The following is a 23,223-nucleotide window of genomic DNA, read 5'->3' as shown; positions in this document are numbered from 1 at the left end:
GTAAATGGCGCATGGTAGAAAATATGCCCACGGCACGTAAAAGGCTTCAAAGGGTTTGAAAAAGATGAATCATATGAAGAAGTTACAGATAAGATTGTAAAGGTTGCAGAGCTACTTCAGTTGAAGGTTGTTGCCAAAAGACGAGGAGTTAATAGAGGAAGAGGAGAAGGAATTATCTAACAAAGAATGTATTGACTTTCATGCAGCAATAGTGAAAGAAGAAAATTATGACGAAGCTCATGATGAACCAAATGAAGAGCTGAGATGCTTCATTACTAAAGAGATGGCAATGGCATTTCGTGAAATTGCATCGGCAATGGCAAGGTTTGAGAAGATGGATCCTGACAGTGAATGTTTCTTAAACATTAACAGAGGGGTGAATGATATGTTTGCTTGCTACAAAGAAATCTACGATGAAAAGAAAAAAAGCCACTGTCCAGTCATCCATTAATATGTTCTTTCGTAAGGTTGAGCGGCTGATCCCTTCTAAATCTCCACAGTCCTCAACCTCCACACCGGCGTACTTATCATCTGAAGACATCGATTCTGGCAATGATGCTGAGAGATAAAACTTACTGATGTTATGCATGTCTCCTCACTTTTTTTGTAATTTTATAATGTTTAATTTTTTAAAATTGCATGCTTTTGTAATTTTTCGTGCGCATGAGATAAAAAATTGAATAAATACAATAAATAACGTGTTCTATTTACATGTTTGTTGAAATTTCTTTTTTGATTCAATAAATTCATCAAGCACAGTTCAAGTGCTGCACAAGCACTGGTGAAATTCCAACTTATGTAGAGTTCTGCAGAACGCAACCCTTACATTAATCGGGGGAGTGGCTGTTTATCCATTATGATATATTTTTAATGTGATTATCCTTCTGATCACCCATCCAGAGTTTTCCTGCATCCCACAGATTGAGAAACATTACTGCAAATAGTAAACTGAAAATACACCCCTAGGCATTTTTAGTCATCTGCTTACACTGCTAAGAAAACTACAGTTCTGCTCGTTTTGCAACCAATAAGTCTTTCCTATCTTGAAAAATATTTATTTTTAATTCTGTGTTTCTACATCCCACAGATTGAGAAACATTACTGCAAATAGTACACTGATAATACACCTCTAGGCATTTTTAGTCATCTGCTTACACTGCTAAGAAAACTACAGTTCTGCTTGTTTTGCAACCAATAAGTCTTTCCTATCTTGAAAAATATTTATTTTTAATTCATATGTATAACTGATATAAGTCATTTTGAAAAGCATAGCCTGGCCCTGATTATTTACCATCATACCTATCTACCTTTATATCATCAGCAAACCTTTATGGCTTTTGTTTTATATTCCATCAATATTATTGAGGTTAATCAGAAATAAGGGGAGCCAATAATGAGCTATGGAGGACCCTGATCACTTCACTAATCTATTCTGAAGAATGCCATCTGATTGCCATTCTCTGCCTTCTTTTGCTCAGCCAGGCCCGGATCCATTTAAGGACCTTACCAGTAATTTCACCATGCAGCCTATACAGCCTCTCCTGGAGGACAGATCAAAAGCTTGACTAATATCTAAGTAGACAGTATCAAAATTGTGTCCAGGATCCTTTATGACTTCATCATAGTAATTAAGTGTCGTATTTGTCAGGTAGGACTTTCTCTTTGTAAATCCATTCTAACTTTAGGATTTCATTCCATTCAAGATGTTCCTGTATTGCACACTAATCATTGATTCCTTATTCCCCCCCCTCTCTCTCAGTCACTAGTTTTTATGATAGGTACTTCTCAGAGATAATTATATCATTAACCTTACAGCAGTCAAATGCATTAAGAAACTGTCACCAGGTCTGTTGTTTCACTTCATAACTTACAGGATGATAAGTAAGTATTGGGCACTTCCGTAGCCAAGTAGGCAGGAGCAGCAGTGCGTAGCACACGCTTCTTGATTAGCCTGGGGTTCGAGCCCTTGCCCACCAAATACGGAGGATGCGGAAAGGTCAGGGAATGACCACCGCATATCCCTGGAGCAATATGGCCTTAGTTGGTAATGCTCTTAAAAACCAAATAACTAACAAGTAAGTATTGATCTTGTAGATATACTAATTTAGTTTTTCATTTATTGTGTATCTGTTTTCATTTTGAACAGGAATTGTATGTAAACTATCAAACTTTATCTTATTTGATATATTTCATAGGATGTCATATTTCAGTTCCTTACTAGTGATGATATTAAATTAAATGCAATTGATGCCGAAGATCCCGAGGTAAGATTCAAATAAAAAAATTTAGTAACAATGAAAAAAAATTCATATAACAGATGTTCATATTTATGCAGCTTTGGCTCTTTGAAAAAATGACTATGGAGTTTTCACCATTTGATGTTTTTTTTCATATTTGATACGTTTTCTTGTTCTTATTTACTTTTTTTTTTTTTTTTCATTATTTTTTTCACCATTGAAAATTACATATATTATGAAAAATCCTGTATATTACTATCATATGATTTATCTCTGTTACAGTAATTGATATTATGTTCAGTTTAGTGCTATTTGAAGAAACTGTAAAGAAAAGGCATAAGGAATTATTTTCTACTCATCTTTAGTTTTAATACTTTGCACAATCTAAGATGTTATTTGTCATAGCAATATTCTACCTTAGCTGCTAGTATTTAAAAAAAAAAAAAAAAAAAATGCAAATTTTCTGTTCACTTGTCATGCTATGCTTCACATTGCGAATCCAAAATGGCTACCTGAGGGAAATCAGAACCAATTCACAACAAATTAACACATGGTGGGCATGTCTTGATATCCAATCACTATATGAAATTTAAAAAGAATAACTTGTGGTATTCAGCTACTGATTGTTTACAATGCAAGATTTATTGTTTTTAATTCCATTGTTGATAATTAGGTTCTCTGGGAAGACCTCAACTGCCTAGTTGTTTGTAGTGTCCTTGTGTCTGTTGCCTAGCTAAAATTTTGCAAAAAAAGTGTGTTTTTTTTTCCAGATTCCTTCAGTGTTTCTTATTTTCTGTTTAGTTTTTTTGTTTTGTTCCAGACATATCTTGGGACATCCTCCTTTGGCTAGTCAGATGGGACTGAGTACATTATAATCTTTGGTTTTGCCTTATTGGTTCCAAAATTAGCAATTCCTTAATTTAAAAATAGCAACCCACTTTGTTAATTTTCTTAACTTCACATATTTCTAGTTGGTGAGCATTAAGATTGATAATCTCTTAATTGTTTCTTTGTATTTTTGGAGTCTTTTTCCTTCAATTTTGATCCAACCCTTGAGATGTTAGTGGCAGGAAGAGTTATATAAAGCTCACCATTTGTGAGTAAGGGAATTCTCTCTTTTGTTAAGAACTTAATTTAGTTTTTCACCATGGCTTTACACAAGATTAGTGAGGGAGATTGTTTCTTTGCCTTCTAAAGATGCCATTTATTCATGTGATTTCAGTTATGAAATTAAAATCCTCCTTTGTGTTTATTCCGGAGCCTGAGTTTGCTTTCAGGTGACCATATAACTCTTTCTGCAGCCTCTTTGAAGATTCACTTTGAACTACCTGGACAGTCTTCTGTCCATTGCCTATCCTTGTTTTAAAAAGATAGGGTGGAATTGAGGTGGGAATCCAAGCAGTCTCTTTCACCAGTGTTGTCTTCTCTCTCTCTCCCTCCCTCCCTCCCTCCCTCCCTCCCAGGTATTATGGACCAGGGACACTGCTTAGGCAAATGAACCCTATGAACATAATGTATAAATAGTGATATATTGAAAGTGTTTAGGAGAAAGCTGTTACTATTGAATTTACAATACACATGAGAAGTTAAAAAGAGATGAGGTAACAATGATAAAGAACAAGAAAAGAATAAGAAATGAGGTAAAATAAAATAAGATAACACATTGCCATATTACTCACAATTTCAGTGAGTAATTGTCAGTGTCTTTGTGTGAGGTCATCCACCGAAATTATGAGAAAGAGGGCAATATGTAGGCCTCTGTTTCGACATGGTCTGTATGCTCATGAATACATGTTGTTAAATGAGTTTGAATTTAGCAACAAAAATGGGGCAGAATAAGGTATGCCAATAATTATATATAGATCATGAATGACCTTACAGAGGCAAGAAAGGAACGGAAAAATTTAAGTAAGGATGAAAAAATGGGGTAAGGTTAAATAGAATGTAGTAATGAACAAGTAAGGAACTTACCATTTACCATATAGGTTTAAAAATGGTTAACATGCCGTTGTTCATGTGTATATTTATGTATGGTGCAATATAAAGGTAGTAGATGACTTTCATCAACCGGTGAAATACCACCACTTTGCTTATTGGAGGCTTGAAGTGGTGAAACCCATGTTTAGTCTCTAGAGCAAAGTTTTCAGCATCCCCTTGCCCCATACTTCTCCTTCAACCCATGCACGGTCCTAAGTACTATAGGTTTTGATACCTTTCGTGTTTGGGGTTTTCATAAAAAAAAAAAAAAAATTGCGGTCCTTAGTGTTCGAAAATAGTGGTAGTAGATGAAAAAAAAAATTGAGAATATACAATTTTCAACTATATACTCAAATTTTTTTTTTTCATTTATTACTGCGATTTCCTAACACTAGGAACCGCTAGCGCACCATACATCCGGCCATATTTCTGTTGCTAAATTCAAACTCATTTCACAGTACGTGTTCACAAGCATACAGACCATGTCAGAAACAGAGGCCTACATATTGCTGTCTTTCTCTGACGAAGACACTGAAATTGTGAGTAATACGGCAATGTGTTATCTTATTTTGTTTTATATTATTTTACCTCATTTCTTATTCTTTTCTTCTTGTTCTTTATAGTTGAGTTACCACATCTATTTTTAACTTCTTGTGTTTGTCGTAAATTCACTAGTAACAGCTTTCTCCTAAACACTTTCTATATATCACTATATATATATATATATATATTATGGTATAAAGAAAGTGTGAAGAAGATATTTTGTTTAATCCTATTGAATCTACTATATAAACGAGAAGTGAATTTGACAAAATGGATAAGAAATGCAGCGATATATCGTAGGATGAAGTAACCAAGTAAGATTTGAAAAAGAGACAGATAGTTGGCAAAAAATTTAAATAAGATATGAAAAAGCGACCAAAATAAGATTACATTTCAGTGTTTTTCAAAATTTCAGCGTCTCTGTCAAAGGTCATCCATCGAACTTATGAGAAAGATGGCAATGTATTTGCTTCTGTTTCCAAAATGTTCTGTATGCTATGGTGCACATGTGCTGTAGAGACGTGTTACTCACGAAATTTGAAATTTTGCGGCTAGAATAAGTTCTAATAAGTTGTGCCAATAAATGTAATTATAATTATTATTAGTAGGGCATACAGATCATGGATGACCTTACAGAGGCAAGGAAAAGAATTGAAAAACTAAAGTAACGATATCGAAATGTATGAATAGGCAAGAAGAAAGGAACTTACTGTTACCTTGTAAGACTGAAAATGAACAAGATGGTGGCGTGCCAGTATATTTATGTATAGATTCACTAGACGTTCCTAGCGTTAGAAATCAAAAAAAAAAAAAAAAGTTAGTGTCTGTAAGCTAGCTGGATGTATAAATTGAAACGATAACATTATAATGACATTATAAATTTTTTTTTTTTTTTTTCCCCCGATGGAGGTGAAAATTACACAAAGTGCCAAGGACTAGAAGGATAAGGATAGTAGGAAGAAGAAGTATTGTAGATTTGAAAACGGCAAAAGAATGTTAATATCCTAAAAGTTATGATGAATTAAGAAAATTATGGGCTGAATTGCAAAGCCAATTTGGAGGTGAAGGAACTGTAAAGTAAAATACTAAGTAAAGTACTAAATGATTAAATCAAATAAGGTAAAATATAATAAAAGGTGGTAGAGCTGTCATCAGATATGGGTGGACAAATTTAGTATAAGTCGAATACAGGGATGGCAAAAATGCAAAGTCTGATGACAGCTGAAGTAAATATTGATACGTGGTCAGGTAATTCATCAGAAGACTACACCTGACAATGTATCATTTTTTTTTTTTTTTTTATGTGAACCCCAAACACGAGAGGTATTAGAAATTATAGTACTTAGTACCGTGCTTGGGTTGGAGGTTGAGAAGACGAAAGAAGATATTTGTTGACATTGGACTTTAACTTCTATAGATTGTAATTTTCAGGAAATACATATGAAGGAAGGTTGTTCCAGAAAATGGCAGTTGAATGAATAAATGAGGAAGATGAAAAGTTGGTTCTGTGGGTTTGAAGTTGGACAGTAAATGGATGTTGGCTGGTGGCGGCACGTGTTCGGACTGTTTTGAAAGAGAGAGCGGGAATTATAGAAGCCAATTCAGAAGAACAGTGCCCATGGAAGTATCTGTAGAAGAGGCATGCAGCAGAAACAGTGTGTCTATGCGAAAGCGAGTGGAGAAACTCTGTTAGAGATGAATCATTAATTAACCTAACTGCCCTCTTCTGAATAGAATCAAGAAGCCTGAGAGAGGTTTTGGGGGCACCACCCCAGATGTGGGAACAATATTCCATGGCAGGGCGGATTTGCGATTTATACAGAGTGAGCAGCTGTTTGGAAGAAAAATAACGCCAAGAGCGATAGAGAAAACCAAGTTTCTTAGATGCAGAGGAAGCAATATTTGTAATGTGCTTGTGCCAAGAGAGATTAGAAGTCAGGGTAATCCCCAAAAGAGATATATCATTTTGCCTAGAAATCGGAGTGTCACTAAACATAAGCATAGGAGCAGAAGAATCCTTTTTGCGAGATATAAGACAAAACTGAGTTTTAGAAGGGTTGAAATCAACTAAGTTGTCTTTACCCCACTGGAGAATTACCTGAAGATCGGCATTTAAGGAATTGGTAGCAGATTTTCGAGAAGTTAAAGCTGATTGAGCAGGACAAGGTTTCTCAAAATGGAAAGTTGAATGCAATGTGCTATCATCGGCAAAACTATGGATAGGATTTCCAGTCAATGGAAGAAGGTCATTAATATACAAGAGGAAAAGAGTGGGGGAAAGAACTGAACCTTGCGGGACACCGGCATTAGTGAAGAAGTTAGAAGACAGAGAGCCATCTACCATCACCCTCAGTGAGCGATCAGTGAGAAAACTGGATAACCAATTACTAAAAACAGTTGGCAAACCATAAGATGGAAGCTTGTTTAGAAGACCTTTATGCCAAACACGATCAAAAGCCTTTGAGATGTCAAGAGCAACTACTTGTGTTTCACCGAACCTTTCCATTGAATTAGTCCATAAATGGGTAACATAAGCCAGAATATCACCAGTGGATCAACACTGACGAAATCCATACTGGCGATCGTTGATCAGACGGAAGGTTTCTAGATAGTTTAAGAGTTGGCAGTTAATTGATTTCTCCATTACTTTAGAAAGAGTAGAAGTAATTGCAATTGGACGATAATTGGATGGGAGGGATTTGTCACCCTTTTTAGGAACTGGCTGGATATGAGCAAATTTCCAAGCAGAAGGAAAAACACCTTTGGAATAAGAAAGTGAAAAAAGGCGGCAAAGAATAGGAGTAAGTTCAGGAGCACAGGTTTTGAGATCAAGTGGAGAAATACCATCGGGACCTGGAGCATTCTTAGCATCAAGATTCATCAAAATCCTTCTAATATCCTTTTGACGGAAGACCACGGGAGGCATGGAATGGAGCGTGTTGGGAATGGTGGGAGGTGTTTTACCAAGATCATTAATACATGAGCTGGAAGAAAAATGGGATGGTAGCAGGTCAGCTTTATCCTTGGCTGAAGTGACAACAGAACCATCTGGTTTGGACAGAGGTGGGAGCAGAGATGGGCAAAAGTTGCGGCCAATAGCTTTGGTAAGAGACCAGAATGCTCGGCTACCATTAGGGCAAGAAGCAAGTTTTGTACTCTTAGCCTGTTCAAACTCTAGTTTGGACTGATTAATAACTGCTTTACAATTGTTGCGAGCTTTGGTGTAAGCAGAAAATGAATCTGAAGAATTAGAAACAAGCCAATTACGATATGCAACGTTCTTCTCTTGGACAGCCTTAGCACATTTATTGGAAAACCAAGGTTTAGATAAAGGGCGAGATTTTAAAGTGGAGTGTGAGATAAAGGATTCCATTCCTTCAAGAATAATTTCACTGACACGATCTGAGCAAACGTTGACATCAGAAGTTTTCAAACAGTAATCCGACCAAGGAAAAGAAGAAAAGAAGTCTCGCAGGTCATCCCACTTTGCATTCTTCTAATGCCAAACAACACGAGGTTGGGAATAGCCATGAGATAAAGGTTCCATTGGAGAAGAGACAATCACCAAGTTGTGATCTGAAGTGCCTAAAGGACCTCTCACTTCGACCGTGTACTTAGAAGGGTTGTTTGTGAGAAAAAGATCAAGCGTATTGGCTGTATGATTAGGATTGTCCGGTATTCTTGTAGGTAAATGAACAATCTGTGCTAGGTCATTAGTAATTGCAAAAGCCTCAGCATCTCGACCTGCTGGGTCCGTATGACTAGAAAACGGAAGCCAGCTGGAGTTGTGAACATTAAAATCACCAAGGAAAATTACCTCACTGTTAGGAAAGTTGGACTGGAGGAAGTCAAAGAGCTCCAAGTGATTAGTGGAGTTGGGAGAACGGTAGAGACAACAGATGAATTTGACACAATTAGGTAGAGAGATTTTAAGCCAGAGAAGATCAAAGAGAGGAGATTCCAAATTGCCAAGTCTCTGACAGGGAATATCAGAATGGACATATGCACAAGTACCACCTTTGAGGCGAAAGGAATCATACAGCGAATAATTTGGGCATCTGAGATGAGCAGTAGTTGAATCAACTGATAACTGAGATTCTGTCAGAAAAAGTACATGGGGTTTGGCAGACTGCAAGTGGAAATGGACATCGTTGAGATTAGAATTGAGACCACGTATATTTGTGAAATGAATTAGGAAGTCCAGATAAGCTTGCTCTATTAGTTTGACAATTCATTGTGTATTCAATAGTAAGAAAAAGTGGGTGGGACATGCTGTATGAAGTAATGAAATGTAATGAATATACCCAGATCCTTGACATAACGTGGCCTCGACAATGCTCCCCGCAGACACACTACTCGGACTCCCTCCAGTCACTATCTGGCAGAGTAGAGGTAGCAAGATTATACACTAGCTGATCCGGAAGCCTCCTAGAGAGTTACCAATAGGTTCGGTCCGGTGTACTCACTACCGGCCGGCCTGCGAACACCGTTTTAGAGCTGTAAAATCATGAACTACATTTCTATACTTGTCCATAACAGCAGAAGTAAAGTGAAATAAAGCCAAAAAAGCAAAAAGAATAAAATTAGCACATTCTTTTTGACAAGGTCCTAATGGGACTACCTTGTCCATACTGGGAAGCATTCAAAAAATTAATCTTTGAAGCTACTAGGCTTTTCATACCTTCTACGAAATATTGTTTATATGAACTAAGGAGACGTGGATGTCACATGAACTAATGACACATGTGGCGGAGAAGAAAAATGCATGGGATACATATAAATTAACAGGTGACACAGAAGCCTATGGTAGATATAAACTGGTCAGCAATCAAGTCACAAAGGAGGTTAGGCAGGCAAAGGCAGATTACAAGAACTCTTTGGCAAAGGATGCAAAGAAGAACAACAAAGAGTTCTTTACTTATGTAAACTCTAGAAGGAATGGGATGAATCAGATTGTTCCGCTTGATATCGATGTTTCAACTATTGATGATCGTGCTCAGGAGCTAGCAAACTGAATGAGTATTTTGTGTCTACATTTACAAACAAGAAGGGGAATGCCAGAGGTATATTAAACTCTGGCAGCGAGTTAAATAATTTTGTAATAACTGAGTGCAAAGTGGAGGAGAAATTGTTGAAGTTATATTAAAGGAGGCAGCAAAGGGAGTAAACAAACCCTTAGCCATAATTGGGAGCTTCCTTGGACTCAGATGAGGTACCCATGGACTGGAGATGTCTGTCCCAATATGACCCCAATTCCCAAAGGAGGATCAAAGGGTACACAAGTAATTACAGACCTGTTAGTTTAACTTCTGTTCTGGGGAAATTAATGGAGGCACCAATCAAAGAATCACGGCAGGATCATCTAGACAAGACTTCAGTTATAGTTCAGACACAACATGAGTTTGTTAAGGGGAAGTCTTAACAGACCAATTTGATTGGATATGATGATGTGGTCACAAAGGAACTGAATGAAAAGAATAATTTTGATATCATATACTTGGACCTTAGGAAGTCTTTTGATATTGTTGCACATGGAAGACTGCTGCACAAATTGGAGCAGTGTGGCATTGGAGGCAAATTGCTGCTATTGATAAAGGGATGGTTGAGTGGGAGAAGACAGAGAGTGGTAATCAATGGATACTGCTCTTCGTGGACTAATGTTATTAGTGGAGTCCTTCAGGGTTCAGTGTTGGGTCCATTGTTGTTTTCTGTATTTATAAATGATATTGATGATGGCATATCAGGCTTAATGTCTATGTAGACAATATGAAGGTTGGCAGTGTTGTTGATGACAATAATGACAATACGCTACTACAACAGGATCTAGAAAAGTTGAGCAGATGGTCTGAGAGGTGGCAAATGAAGTTTAACATTGACAAATGTAAAGTACTGCATATGGGTGGCAGTAACCCAAGTGTGACATATCAACTGTGTGGTACTACACTCAGGGTGGTAGAGAATGAAAACGACCTGGGAGTAATTGTGCAGTCAGATAAAGTTTACTGAGCTGAGCAGACAGGCTGCCAGGGCAGCTTATGGTGTCTTGTCAATGATATACAGGAATGTTTCTAGCAGGGATAAGGAGGTAATTATCCCTTTGTATAAGGCAATGGTCAGGCCACACCTTGAGTACTGTATACAGGTCTGGAGGCCTCATTTTAAGAAGGATGTAGAGCCGTTGGAACGAGTACAGAGAAGGGTGACAAGATTATTGAATGGAACAAAGGGTTGCTCTTACGAAGAAAGGCTTAAGTTTTGCAAATTACAGTGTCTGGAGACTAGGTAAAGCCTTGAATGGTTTGAGCGTTCTCAGTGTGGATGGGATTCTTCCTCTTGCTCAGTATAATCGCCTGAGAGGGCATAAATTCAAATTGAGGAAAGACGGTTGTAGGATAGATGTGCGGAAGTTTGCCTTTAGCCAGCGGGTGGTTGATTGGTGGAACAAACTTCCATCTGTCTTAGAAGTTGATAGCTTAAATAGATTCAAGGCAGAACTTGACAAACATTTGGAGTGGGTGAAATAAGGGTTTTTTTTTTTTTTTTTTTCGTCTGATGCTATATAAGCTCGCTTTCTTGCATCATGTGCCTATGCTAATGTTAATACTAACTGCACCTCTTATTTGGTATTTGGCATAAAAAGCCATGTAGCCATGTTGCTGTAGAAAACAGTCATCCAATAAATCCACAAAAAGCCAAGTAGCTTTAACAGCATCTATTAATTGGTATTTGGTATAAAAAGCCAAGTAGCTTCTATGATTAATTCTATGAATTCCTCCCATTTAGAATTTGTTGTTGGTAACATTATCAGTTGTCGCTCACTGAATAGAATTTAAAATCTGTCTGAGACCACTGTAGACACGTTTTGAAAGAAAAAGCCTTTGCTTTGAACAGTAGCGACTTATTAAAATAAATGCTACATCACTATAGTGTGATCACTGCCTCTTGGTGCTTCTTTTATCTGCAGATTCTTAAATAATGACGTGTTACTGCTGATAATCAGATCACTGCTTTCTCTCATTACCTCTCTACGATGCTGGCATAGAAAAGTCATAAAATAAATTCAGAAAAGTCTTGCCACTGTGTGAATACTAACCTACAACTCGCAGTCAATGTCTGAAATCCCCAGTAAATCAGAATCAGAAGTTAAAATCCCCAGTAAATCCGAATGTCTTATGTTATAAGACATTCTGATCTTAGGTCCTCCTCTCTCTCAACTTCCCAACAGAATTCACAAAGTCATGGTGAAACTAAGAAAAGGAAAGCAAGAGCTGGTAATAGTGTTGAAAAGAACAATCAGGAAAGTGTAAAGAAAACTGGTTCTCATAAGAAAAGAAGAATTGATGGGAGCAAAGAAAGATCCAAGTATGATGGATTGGAATATGTCAAAGAAATAAGGGGTAGGCTTAGAACCTACTTATACGATACGCAAAATAAAGTTCCCACAACAGCTATGAAAACAATTTTAGATATGTGGGACATCTTGGAAATCAAGGCTATGGATGTTCACATAGAAAACTTGTTATTAAAAGAAAAGCTAGATGGAAAGGAAAAAAAAGAAAAGCTACGCTTATGTGGCTGAAGAACCAGTAAAAGAAACCAGGAAACCATCAACGTGTGTGTTGCTTAAAGTAGCAAGTGAAAGAATCAAGACAAGTGAAGACGTAAAAACAAGTCTTGAAAGAACTTAGACCAGTTCTGAAAGAAGTAAAAGTAAAAAATATAAGAACAATAAGAGACTGCGGGATTGTGTTGGAGGCGGAGGGAGAGGACGACATTAAGAAAATTAGAGGATGTTCAAAGATACAAGAAGTTGGATTAAAATACGTAATTCCAAAAGTTGTTCATCCTAGGATTGTGGTTTTTGACATTGAAAAGGACATTCAGAAAGATGATTTTCTGGAGCAGGTTTGGATAAAAAATTGTAAAGAATGTGGGGGTATCCAGGAAAGAATTCAATGAAAATGTCGAAATTGTCTCTATAAATAATGTTAAAAATGCTACTATTGTACTGTGTCAAATTGGATATTGGAGGTTAAATCGAATATAATATAATAAGACAGAAAGAAAGATTATATGCCGACTGGATGGCATATAAATACAAAGAAATATTCTCTGTAGCTCAGTGTTACAAATGCTTAGGATTCGGTCATGTATCCAAATATTGTAAAAGAGAAGCTGTATGTGGACATTGTGCCCAGAAGGGACGTGCATACAGAGATTGTAAAAACAAGGCAGAGGGACCAGTCTGCTGTAACTGTAAAAATAGAAGCAGAAAATGTGATCACACTGCTACTGATAAGGATTGCCTTGAGTACAAAAGAGGTTAAATCGAATATAATATAATAAGACAGAAAGATGAAAGAGCTTTGGAATTATATAAAAATAAGATCAATTATGGCTGAAAAACTAAGTGTGCTACAACTAAATGCACAACGAGCAAAGGCTGTAGCGGCTCAAGATCCTAGATCCTTGAGGATTTCCTATCTACTTCTGGTATGGTGGTTGTCAATACTCCTGGCCATATACCAACATATAGCTCTGTACATGGGCAATCCTATATAGATGTTACAGTATGTACTACGTCAATTCTTGATAAGAAGGTTGGGTATAGAAGGTTGGGGGACGCTCAGATGACGGAATTGTATAAGAATATGTATAGGAATCTGTGTAAAAATTATGTTAAAGCAATTAATGACTCAAAGCAGACTTCCTGGAAGTTGTATGTGACAGAAAAAGGCTCGAGAGATCCCTGGAATACTGTTTTTAAATTAATTACAGAAAAGTATATTTTTAATTCCATAAATTTTACTGTCAGAACAAGAAATATGGATACCCTAGGATGGAGTGGGTCTATGAACGTGATCCTGGATGAGTTGTTTCCTGATATGGACACACAAGAACTAAGCCAAGAACAGAAGGAAATGATACGAGGCAATGCCACTCAACGTTCCAATATATGTGAACAAAATTTTGTCATGGATGAGGTCCAAGATGCTGTTGCACAGGCGGTTGACGGCCGGTCACCTGGTCCTGACTTAATAGAAGTTAAAATAATGAAAAGGATTTTTAATATAAGACCCAATTTAATGGTCAAGATGTTTAATAAATGCTTGGAGATGGGTTTGTTCCCCGAAGTGTGGAGAGTGGCCGTTTTGAAACTGATTATTAAAAGTCCGGATAAACTACCAAGTGAAGTGGGTTCGTATCTTCCCATAGCATTGTTGCCTGTAATAGCTAAAACTTATGAACGACTGTGTATCAGTCGACTAATGATTAAATATGATGAGAATCAAATGTCCTCTGATAACCCGTATGGTTATAAAAAAGGTAAGTCTATGAGAATTACCTTTTTTACCCACGAGACTTACCTTATGTTGTCATCTGATAAATAGAGGATGCTATTTATCAGATGACAACATACGTTCAGAGCTATGAGGGGCATTACGTTCTTGGAATCTTTGTTGATTTTCACGGCGCATTCGACATGCTTTGGAGGGAGGGAATCCTGTCCAGGATTAGAACCATTGGATGTTCTGAAAAATTGTATTCAGTTTTTAAAGCATATTTTTCAAATAGAAAGATAATTGTTAAGACAAAATATACTGAAATAAAAAGGAATGTTAAACGAGGTTGTCCACAGGGCTCGGTAATTGGTCCTCACACCTGGACAAAGTTACGGATGATTTTTTGAGAAGAAATCATGTTGGTGTGAATGTAGTGGCATATGCCGACACAACTTGTTAATCCTGGTATATGTCAATGCAAGGTCCCAACTCGAAGTACGTGCCTCTCAAATAATGGAGGAACTGATGGAGTGGTCCAAATTGTATAAGTTACAGATTTCAAAAACAAAGACTGTACAGATGCTGCTCAAGGGACGCCTGAGTATGAATAGAAATCCAGTACTTCAAGCATTTGATATGTCAATTAGGTATGTGACCTCTGTAAAGTACCTTGGTGTGTGTGTGTGTGTAGGGGAGAGGATGGCGTTTTTGGAGCACATGAAGTACTTAAAAAATAAAGTGCGAGTGCTATATGCTAAGCTGAGAAGAATGATCAGAACAGATTGGGGGATAAAAGGAAGAGGCCTGAATCTCCTTTATGATTGTGTATTTGTCCCCATAATCACATATTCTTCTGTGGCTTGGTTGCACCGAATAACTAATACTGTTGAAAAGAAGTACTTGCTCCAGGTGCAGGGGTTCGCTCTCTTATGCACAACACAAGCCTGTAGAACAGTGTCGACAGATGCTCTGCAGATATTAGCTGGACGATTTCCGGCTGATTTGCAGACCATCTTGTCGGCGTTACTATATTGCACTGTGTTGGATGTTGTCCTCTTGCCCAGATCTAAATAAGATATATTCGAGATCTGATTATAAACAAGAAAAGGCAAGAATTAAAAATGAACTCTTCCAAGATGTGTTGTGTTGTTTGAATTTAAAATAGTATTTTATTATTACTATATTAACATTTTTTAGAACAGCTCAAGGTAATAACACTGAAGTAGCATAATCCACATTGAAGTCCACTTGCTGAAGGTGATTTGAATGAATGAATGAATGCCAGATAGTGACGGGAGGGAGTCCGAGTAGTGTGTGTGGGGGGTACATTGTTGAGGCCATATTATGTCAAGGATCTGGGTATATTCTAACCAGGCACCTCCGTAGCCAGGTGGGAAGGAGCAGCAGTGCATAGCACACGCTTCTTGATTAGACGGGGGTTTGAGCCCGTCACCACCAAATACGGAGGATGCGGAAAGGTCACGGAATGACCACCGCATATTCCCGGAGCAATATGGCCTTAGTTGCTAATGCTCCTAAAAACCAAACAACGAACGATATTCTAACCATGTGTAAGCCATATCCAAATATTTCATTATTTCATACAGCATGTCTCCCCACTTTTTCTTACTATTGAATACACCATGAATGGTCAAACTAATAGAGCAAGCTTATCTGAGAAAAGATCTAAACCTCCCAAGGACTTCCTAATTCATTTCACAAATTTACGTGGTCTCAATTCTAATCTCAACGATGTCCATTTCCACTTGCAGTCTGCCAAACCCCATGTACTTTTTCTGACAGAATCTCAGTTATCGGTTGATTCAACTACTGCTCATCTCAGATGCCCAAATTATTCGCTGTATGATTCTTTTCTCCTCAAAGGTGGTACTTGTGCATATGTCCGTTCTGATATTCCCTGTCAGAGACTTGGCAATTTGGAATCTCCTCTCTTTGATCTTCTCGGGCTTAAAATCTCTCTACCTCATTGTGTCAAATTCATCTGTTGTCTCTACCATTCTCCCAACTCCACTAAACACTTGGAGCTCTTTGACTTCCTCTCTTTGCAACTTGACTTTCTGCAGTCCAACTTTCCTAACAGTGAGGTAATTTTCCTTGGTGATTTTAATGTTCACAATTCCAGCTGGCTTCCGTTTTCTAGTCACACCGATCCAGCAGGTCGAGATGCTGAGGCTTTCGCAATTACTAATGACCTAATACAGATTGTTCATTTACCTACAAGAATACCGGACAATCCTAATCATACAGCCAATACGCTTGATCTTTTTCTCACAAACAACCCTTCTAAGTACACGGTCGAAGTGAGAGGTCCTTTAGGCACTTCAGATCACAACTTGGTGATTGTCTCTTCTCCAATGTAACCTTTATCTCATGGCTATTCCCAACCTCGTGTTGTTTGGCATTAGAAGAATGCAAAATGGGATGGGATCTTTTCTTCTTTTCCTTGGTCGGATTACTGTTTCAAAACTTCTGATGTCAATGTTTGCTCAGATCGTGTCAGTGAAATTATTCTTGCAGGAATGGAATCCTTTATCCCACACTCCACTTTAAAATCTCATCCTTTATCTAAACCTTGGTTTTCCAATAAATGTGCTAAGGCTGTTCAAAAGAAGAATGTTGCATATCGTAATTGGCTTGTTTCTAATTCTTCAGTTTCATTTTCTGCCTACACCAAAGCTTGCAACAATTGTAAAGCAGTTATTAATCAGTGCCAACTAGAGTTTGAACAGGCTAAGAGTAGAAAACTTGCTTCTTGCTCTAATGGTAGCCGAGCATTCTGGTCTCTTGCCAAAGCTATTGGCCGCAACTTTTGCCCATCTCTGCTCCCACCTCTGTCCAAACCAGATGGTTCTGTTGTCACTTCAGCCAAGGATAAAGCTGACCTGCTACCATCCCATTTTTCTTCCAGCACATGTATTAATGATCTTGGTAAAACACCTCCCACCATTCCCAACACGCTCCATTCAATGCCTCCTGTGGTCTTCCGTCAGAAGGATTTTGATGAACCTTGATGCTAAGAAAGCTCCAGGTCCTGATGGTATTTCTCCACTTGTTCTCAAAACCTGAACTCCTGAACTTACTCCTATTCTTTGCCGCCTTTTTTCACTTTCTTATTCCAAAGGTGTTTTTCCTTCTGCTTGGAAATTTGCTCATCCAGCCAGTTCCTAAAAAGGGTGACAAATCCCTCCCATCCAATTATCGTCCCATTGCAATTACTTCTACTCTTTCTAAAGTAATGGAGAAATCATTTAACCGCCAACTCTTAAGCTACCTAGAAACCTTCCGTCTGATCAACGATCGCCAGTATGGATTCCATCAGTGTCGATCCACTGGTGATATTCTGGCTTATGTTACCCATTTATGGACTAATTCAATGGAAAGGTTCGGTGAAACACAAGTAGTTGGTCTTGACATCTGAAAGGTTTTTGATCGTGTTTGGCATAAAGGTCTTCTAAACAAGCTTCCATCTTATGGTTTGCCAACTGTTTTTAGTAATTGGTTATCCAGTTTTCTCTCTGATCGCTCACTGAGGGTGATGGTAGATGGCTCTCTGTCTTCTAACTTCTCCACTAATGCCGGTGTTCCCCAAGGTTCAGTTCTTTCCCCCACTCTATTCCTTTTGTATATCAATGATCTTCTTCCATTGACTGGAAATCCTATCCATAATTTTGCTGATGATAGCACATTGCATTCAACTTTCCATTTTGAGAAACCTTGTCCTCCTCAATCAGCCTCAACTTCTCGAAAATCTGCTACCAATTGCCTCCATAGTCAGGTGGGAAGGAGCAGCAGTGCGTAGCACATGCTTCTTGATTAGACCGGGTTCGAACCCATCACCACCAAATACGGAGGATGCGGAAAGGTCAGGGAATGACCATCGCATATCCCGGAGCAATATGGCCTTAGTTGCTAATGCTCCTAAAAACCAAATAAACAAACAAACTACCTACAAGAATACCAGACAATCCTAACCATACAGCCAACACGCTTGATCTTTTTCGCATAAACTATCCTTCCAAGTAAACGGTAGAAGTGAGTGGTCCTTTAAGTACCTCAGATCTCAACTTGGTGATCATCTCTTCTCCAACGGAGCCTTTATCTCATGGCTACTCCCAGCCTCATATTGTTTGGCATTACAACAATGCAAAAAGGGATGACCTGCGAGATTTCTTTTATTCTTTTCCTTTGTCGGACTACTGTTTCAAAACTTCTGATGTTAATGTTTGCTCTGATCGTGTAAGTGTAATTATTTTTCTTGAATTGGAATCCTTTATTCCACACTCCACTTTAAAATACCCTCCTTTATCTAAACCTTGGTTTTCCAATAAATGTGCTAAGTCTGTTCAAGAGAAGAACATTGCATATCGTAATTGGCTTGTTTTCAATTTGCCAGTTTCATTTTCTGCCTACACCAAAGCTCGCAACAATTGTAAAGCAGTCATTAATCAGTCCAAACTAGATTTTGAACAGGCTAAGAGTAGAAAACTTGCTTCTTGCCCTAATGGTAGCCGAGCATTCTGGTTTCTTGCCAAAGCTATTGGCCCTAACTTTTGCCCATCTCTGCTCCCACCTCTGTCAAAACGAGATGGTTCTGTTGTCACTTCAGCCAAGGATAAAGCTGAACTTCTTCCAACTCATGTATTAATGATCTTGGTAAAACACCTCCCACCCATGGTCCATTCAATGCTGCCTGTGGTCTTCCATCAAAAGGATGTCAGAAGGATTTTGACAAATCTTGATGCTTAGAAAGCATCCTGATGGTATTTCTCCACTTGTTCTCAAAACCTGTGCTGCTGAACTTACTCCTGCTCTTTGCCACGTTTTTTCATTTTTCTTATTCCAAAGGTGTTTTTCATTCTCCTTGGAAATTGCTCATATCCAGCCAGTTCCTAAAAAGGGTCACGTGTCTCTCCCATCCAATTATCGTCCCATTTCAATTTCTTCTACTCTTTCTAGAGTAATGGAGAAATCGATCAACCGCCAACTCTTAAACTACCTAGACGCCTTCCGTCTGATCAATGATCACCAGTATGGATTCCGTCAGTGTTGATCCACTGGTGATATTCTGGCTTATGTTACCCATTTATTTGTAAAATAATAAGAGGAGTTGATATTAATGTAGAACGCATTGAGTATTACAGCTCTGATTCATACTATCTAGTTACCCATTTATGGACAAACTCAATAGAAAAGTTTGGTGAAACCCAAACAGTTGCTCTTGACATCTCAAAGGCTTTCGATCGTGTTTGGCAAACTGGTCTTTTTTTTGTAATTGGTTATCCAGTTTTCTCTCTGATTGCTCACTGAGGGTGATGGTAGATGGCTCTCTCTGTCTTTTAACTTCTCCACTCATGCTGGTGTCCCCCTCCCCAAGGTTCAGTTCTTTCCCCCACTCTTTTCCTCTTTTATATTAATGACCTTCTTCCATTGACTGGAAATCCTATCCATAGTTTTCTGATGATAACATTTTGCATTCCACTTTCCATTTTGAAAAAACTTGCCCTGCTCAATCAGCTTCAACTTCTCGAATATCCGCTATCAATTTCTTAAATGCTGTTCTCCAGTTAATTCTCCAGTGGGGCAAAGACAACTTAGTTGATTTCAACCCTTCTAAAACTCAGTCTTGTCTTATATCTTGCAAAAAGGATTCTTCTACTCCTATGCTTATCTTTAGTGACACTCCGATTTCTAGGCAAAATGATATATCTCTTTTGGGAATTACTCTGACTTCTAATCTCTCTTGGCACAAGCAGATTACAAATATTGCTTCCTCTGCATCTAAAAAACTTGGTTTTCTCTTTCGCTCTCGGTGTTACTTTTCTTCCAAACAGCTGTTCACTGTGTAAAAATCGCAAATCCGCCCTAACATGGAATATTGTTCCCACATCTGGGGCGGTGCCCCCCAAAACTTCTCTGAGGCTTCTAGATTCCATTCAGAAGAGGGCAGTTAGGATAATTAATGACTTCTCTCTAACAGAGTCTCTCCACTCACTGTCTCATATACGTACTGTTTCTGCTGCATGCCTTTTGTACAGATACTTCCATAGGCACTGTTCTTCTGAATTGGCTTCTATAATTCCTGCTCTCTCTCTCTCTCTTTCAAAACAGTCCGAACACGTGCTGCCACCAGCCAACATCCATTTACTGTCCAACTTCAAACTCACAGAAGCAACTTTTCATCTTCCTCGTTTATTCATTCAACTGCCTTTTTCTGGAACAGCCTCCCTTCATACATATTTCTTGAAAATTACAGCTACAGAAGTTCAAGTCTAACGTCAACGATTATCTTCTTTCGTCTTATCAATCTCCAACCCAAGCATGGTACTAAGTACTGTAGGTTCTAATACCTCTCGTGTTTGGGGTTTCATAAAAAAAAAAAAAAAATCTGCCCAGACATGATAGGAGGGAGTATATGATGAGAGTCTTGCCAATCACTTTGGCCCTGGAGAGATTGTGAAGGCTCATGGGGTGGAAATTTTCTCATCATGGTTGTGCTTGTTAACAGGAGAGATTGTTTCTACAGGGATGGGATACATTTAAATAGAAAGGGTACACAAGAATATTTGCTGATGCTGTCGAGGCAGTGTTAGGTCTGTCGGAAAACTGCTAGCTTCGGGGGATTCACAGATAGGATAACAGTAACCACAGGCAGAGGTGAAAGTGATTCTTGCACTGCTTCTAGAATGAGCAGCAGCATGCAAAGCAAGGTACTGGGGATTTCAAGGGCTGCTGGGAGTCATCATGAAACAAAAATATACATGGTTTGTGTTAGGGTAACTAAGAGTAAGAACAATTGCATGTATACTTGCATGTACACTAATGCTAGAAGTATAATAAATAAAACGGATGAATTTGAAGTGCTGATCAAGACATCAAACGAAGATATTTTTGGGATATCAGAGACATGGTTTCACACAGATATAAGCAGTGCAGAATTGGAATTTGGGAAGTACGGTGTGGACAGACAGGGTAGGCAGGGAGGAGAGGTTATGCTATTATTTGAGAAACACATAAAATCTAAGGAACTACATCCAGTTGACATGGGTGGACAATGCAGTGTTGACTCAGTGTGGTGTGACATGAACACTGGGAAAGGGAAAATGATAATAGGTGTGTGCTATAGGCCTAATGAATCTGATGAGGATAATGAGCAATTGTGCAGAGAAATAGAGTGGGCCTGTAAATCAGATTGTGTTATAATGGGGGATTTAAATTCTGAGATATTGACTGAAACTTGTGGTTGGTCACTCGCACACTAGCAAGTGGATTTGTTAGATGGCTTATTCTTCAGCAACAGAGAGACAACCAGAGTGAGTAATACTCTTGATCTGATTATCAGCAGTGATTCTTCATGCGTTAAGAATCTGCAGATAAAGGAACCACTAGGTGACAGTGATCACAGTGTACTGATGTGGGATTTACTTAAAGATGTAACTGCTGTCAAGGGTAAGAGGAAGGGTTTTTGCTTTCGTTAAAGAGCAGAAGGCCTCCGTAGCCGAGTGGGCAGGAGCGGGAGTGCAGTAGCACACGCTCTTTGAGTTGACCGGGGTTCAAGCCCCTGACTGCTGAATACGGTCGATCTGCCAACCCGCACTGGACCAGCGTGGCAGATTATAGTCCATCTCCCTCAGCATGAATTGTTGAGGAGGCTTCCACCCTGCAGTGGGTTGATAATGGCTGCACTTTACTTTTTTTTTTTTTAAAGAGACTTTTTTTTTTTTTTTTATGTGAACCCCAAACACGAGAGGTATTAGAACCTATAGTACTTAGTACCGTGCTTGGGTTGGAGGTTGAGAAGACGAAAGAAGATATTTGTTGACATTGGACTTGAACTTCTGTAGATTGTAATTTTCAAGAAATACGTATGAAGGAAGGTTGTTCCAGAAAACGGCAGTTGAATGAATAAATGAGGAAGATGAAAAGTTGGTTCTGTGGGTTTGAAGTTGGACAGTCAGTGGATGTTGGCTGGTGGCGGCACGTGTTCGGACTGTTTTGAAAGAGAGAGCAGCAATTATAGAAGCCAATTCAGAAGAACAGTGTCCATGGAAGTATCTGCAGAAGAGGCATGCAGCAGAACTCAGTGGTCTCAGAGAGTTGTTAAATTCTATACAGTGGGATCAACTGATGATGTGCCGACCGGGCTAGCCGGGTAGGTAAAGTGCCTGCCTGGCAACCCAAAGGTCGCGGGTTCGATTCCCGCCTCGGGCTGGATATCACGATGGTGCCGAACCAACCGGTTGGTTGGATATCCCGGCCATGATACACGAAGGAAGCAAGAAAAAACTGGTTCCTTTGTGTATTGATCACATCATACGAAATAAAAAAAAAAACTGATGATGTTACCAATAGTGAATTCTAAATGAGAGACCTTCAGGGAATTAATCTTGGAGGGTACTAGGCTTTTCATACCAACTAAGAAATACTGTTTAAGGTTTAGGCCTAAATGGATATCAGATGAATTAATGCATGGCAGAAAAGAAAAATGCATGGAATGTTTATAAATTATCAGGTGATACAGAAGCCTATGGCAGATATAAGCCAGTCTCTAATCAAGTAACAAAGGATTTTAGGCAAGCGAAGGCAGATTATGAGAAATCTTTGGGAAAGGATGTAAAGAAAAATAGCAAAGAGTTCTTTAGTTATGTAAACTCTAGAAGTAAAGGGTTGAATCAGATTGGTCCACTTAACTTAGATGGTTTGACTATTGATGATCATGCTCAGGTAGCTGATAAACTCAATGAGTAATTTGCATCTACATTCACACATGAGGAGTTATTCAAGGAGGTGAATGCCAGAAGTTTATCAAACTCTAACAGGGAGCTACATGATTTTGTAAAAACTGTTAGCAAAGTAGAAGAGAAATTAAAATTTGCACTTAAACCTAAGGAAGCACCTGGGGTGGATGGGATCTATCCAGTTATATTAAAGGAGGCAGCAAAGGAAGTAAGCAAATCCATAATTATGAAAGCTTCCTTGGACTTGGGGGAGGTCCCCATGGACTGAAGATGTGCAAATGTGTCCCCCTTTTCACAAAGGGTGACACGAGTAATTACAGACCTGTTAGTTTGACCTCTGGTCCAGGGAAAATAAAGGAGTCACTGGTTAAGGAAGCGATGTGGATCATCTAGACAAGACTGCAGTTATAGTTCAGACACAGCATG

The 23,223-nt window shown here is 38.5% G+C and overlaps 1 protein-coding gene across 1 annotated transcript in view; it reads left to right on the top strand.

Moving 5' to 3' along the window:
- The window catches only part of IFT52 (intraflagellar transport 52), a 197,674-nt gene that overhangs the window by 131,724 nt on the left and 42,727 nt on the right, over nucleotides 1-23,223 (top strand). The window contains exon 7 of the mRNA XM_090372064.1: nucleotides 2,196-2,264. Coding sequence (XP_090228190.1) covers nucleotides 2,196-2,264 — 69 coding nt within the window. The remainder of the gene's footprint in view (nucleotides 1-2,195; nucleotides 2,265-23,223) is intronic.

The sequence above is a fragment of the Mastigoproctus giganteus genome, chromosome 4 (assembly GCF_048544385.1).
Source record: "Mastigoproctus giganteus isolate SK-2022 chromosome 4, ASM4854438v1, whole genome shotgun sequence".
NCBI lineage: Eukaryota > Metazoa > Arthropoda > Arachnida > Uropygi > Thelyphonidae > Mastigoproctus > Mastigoproctus giganteus.
Note: the sequence above shows the minus strand (reverse complement) of the source record. Positions and strands in the feature narration are given on the sequence as shown.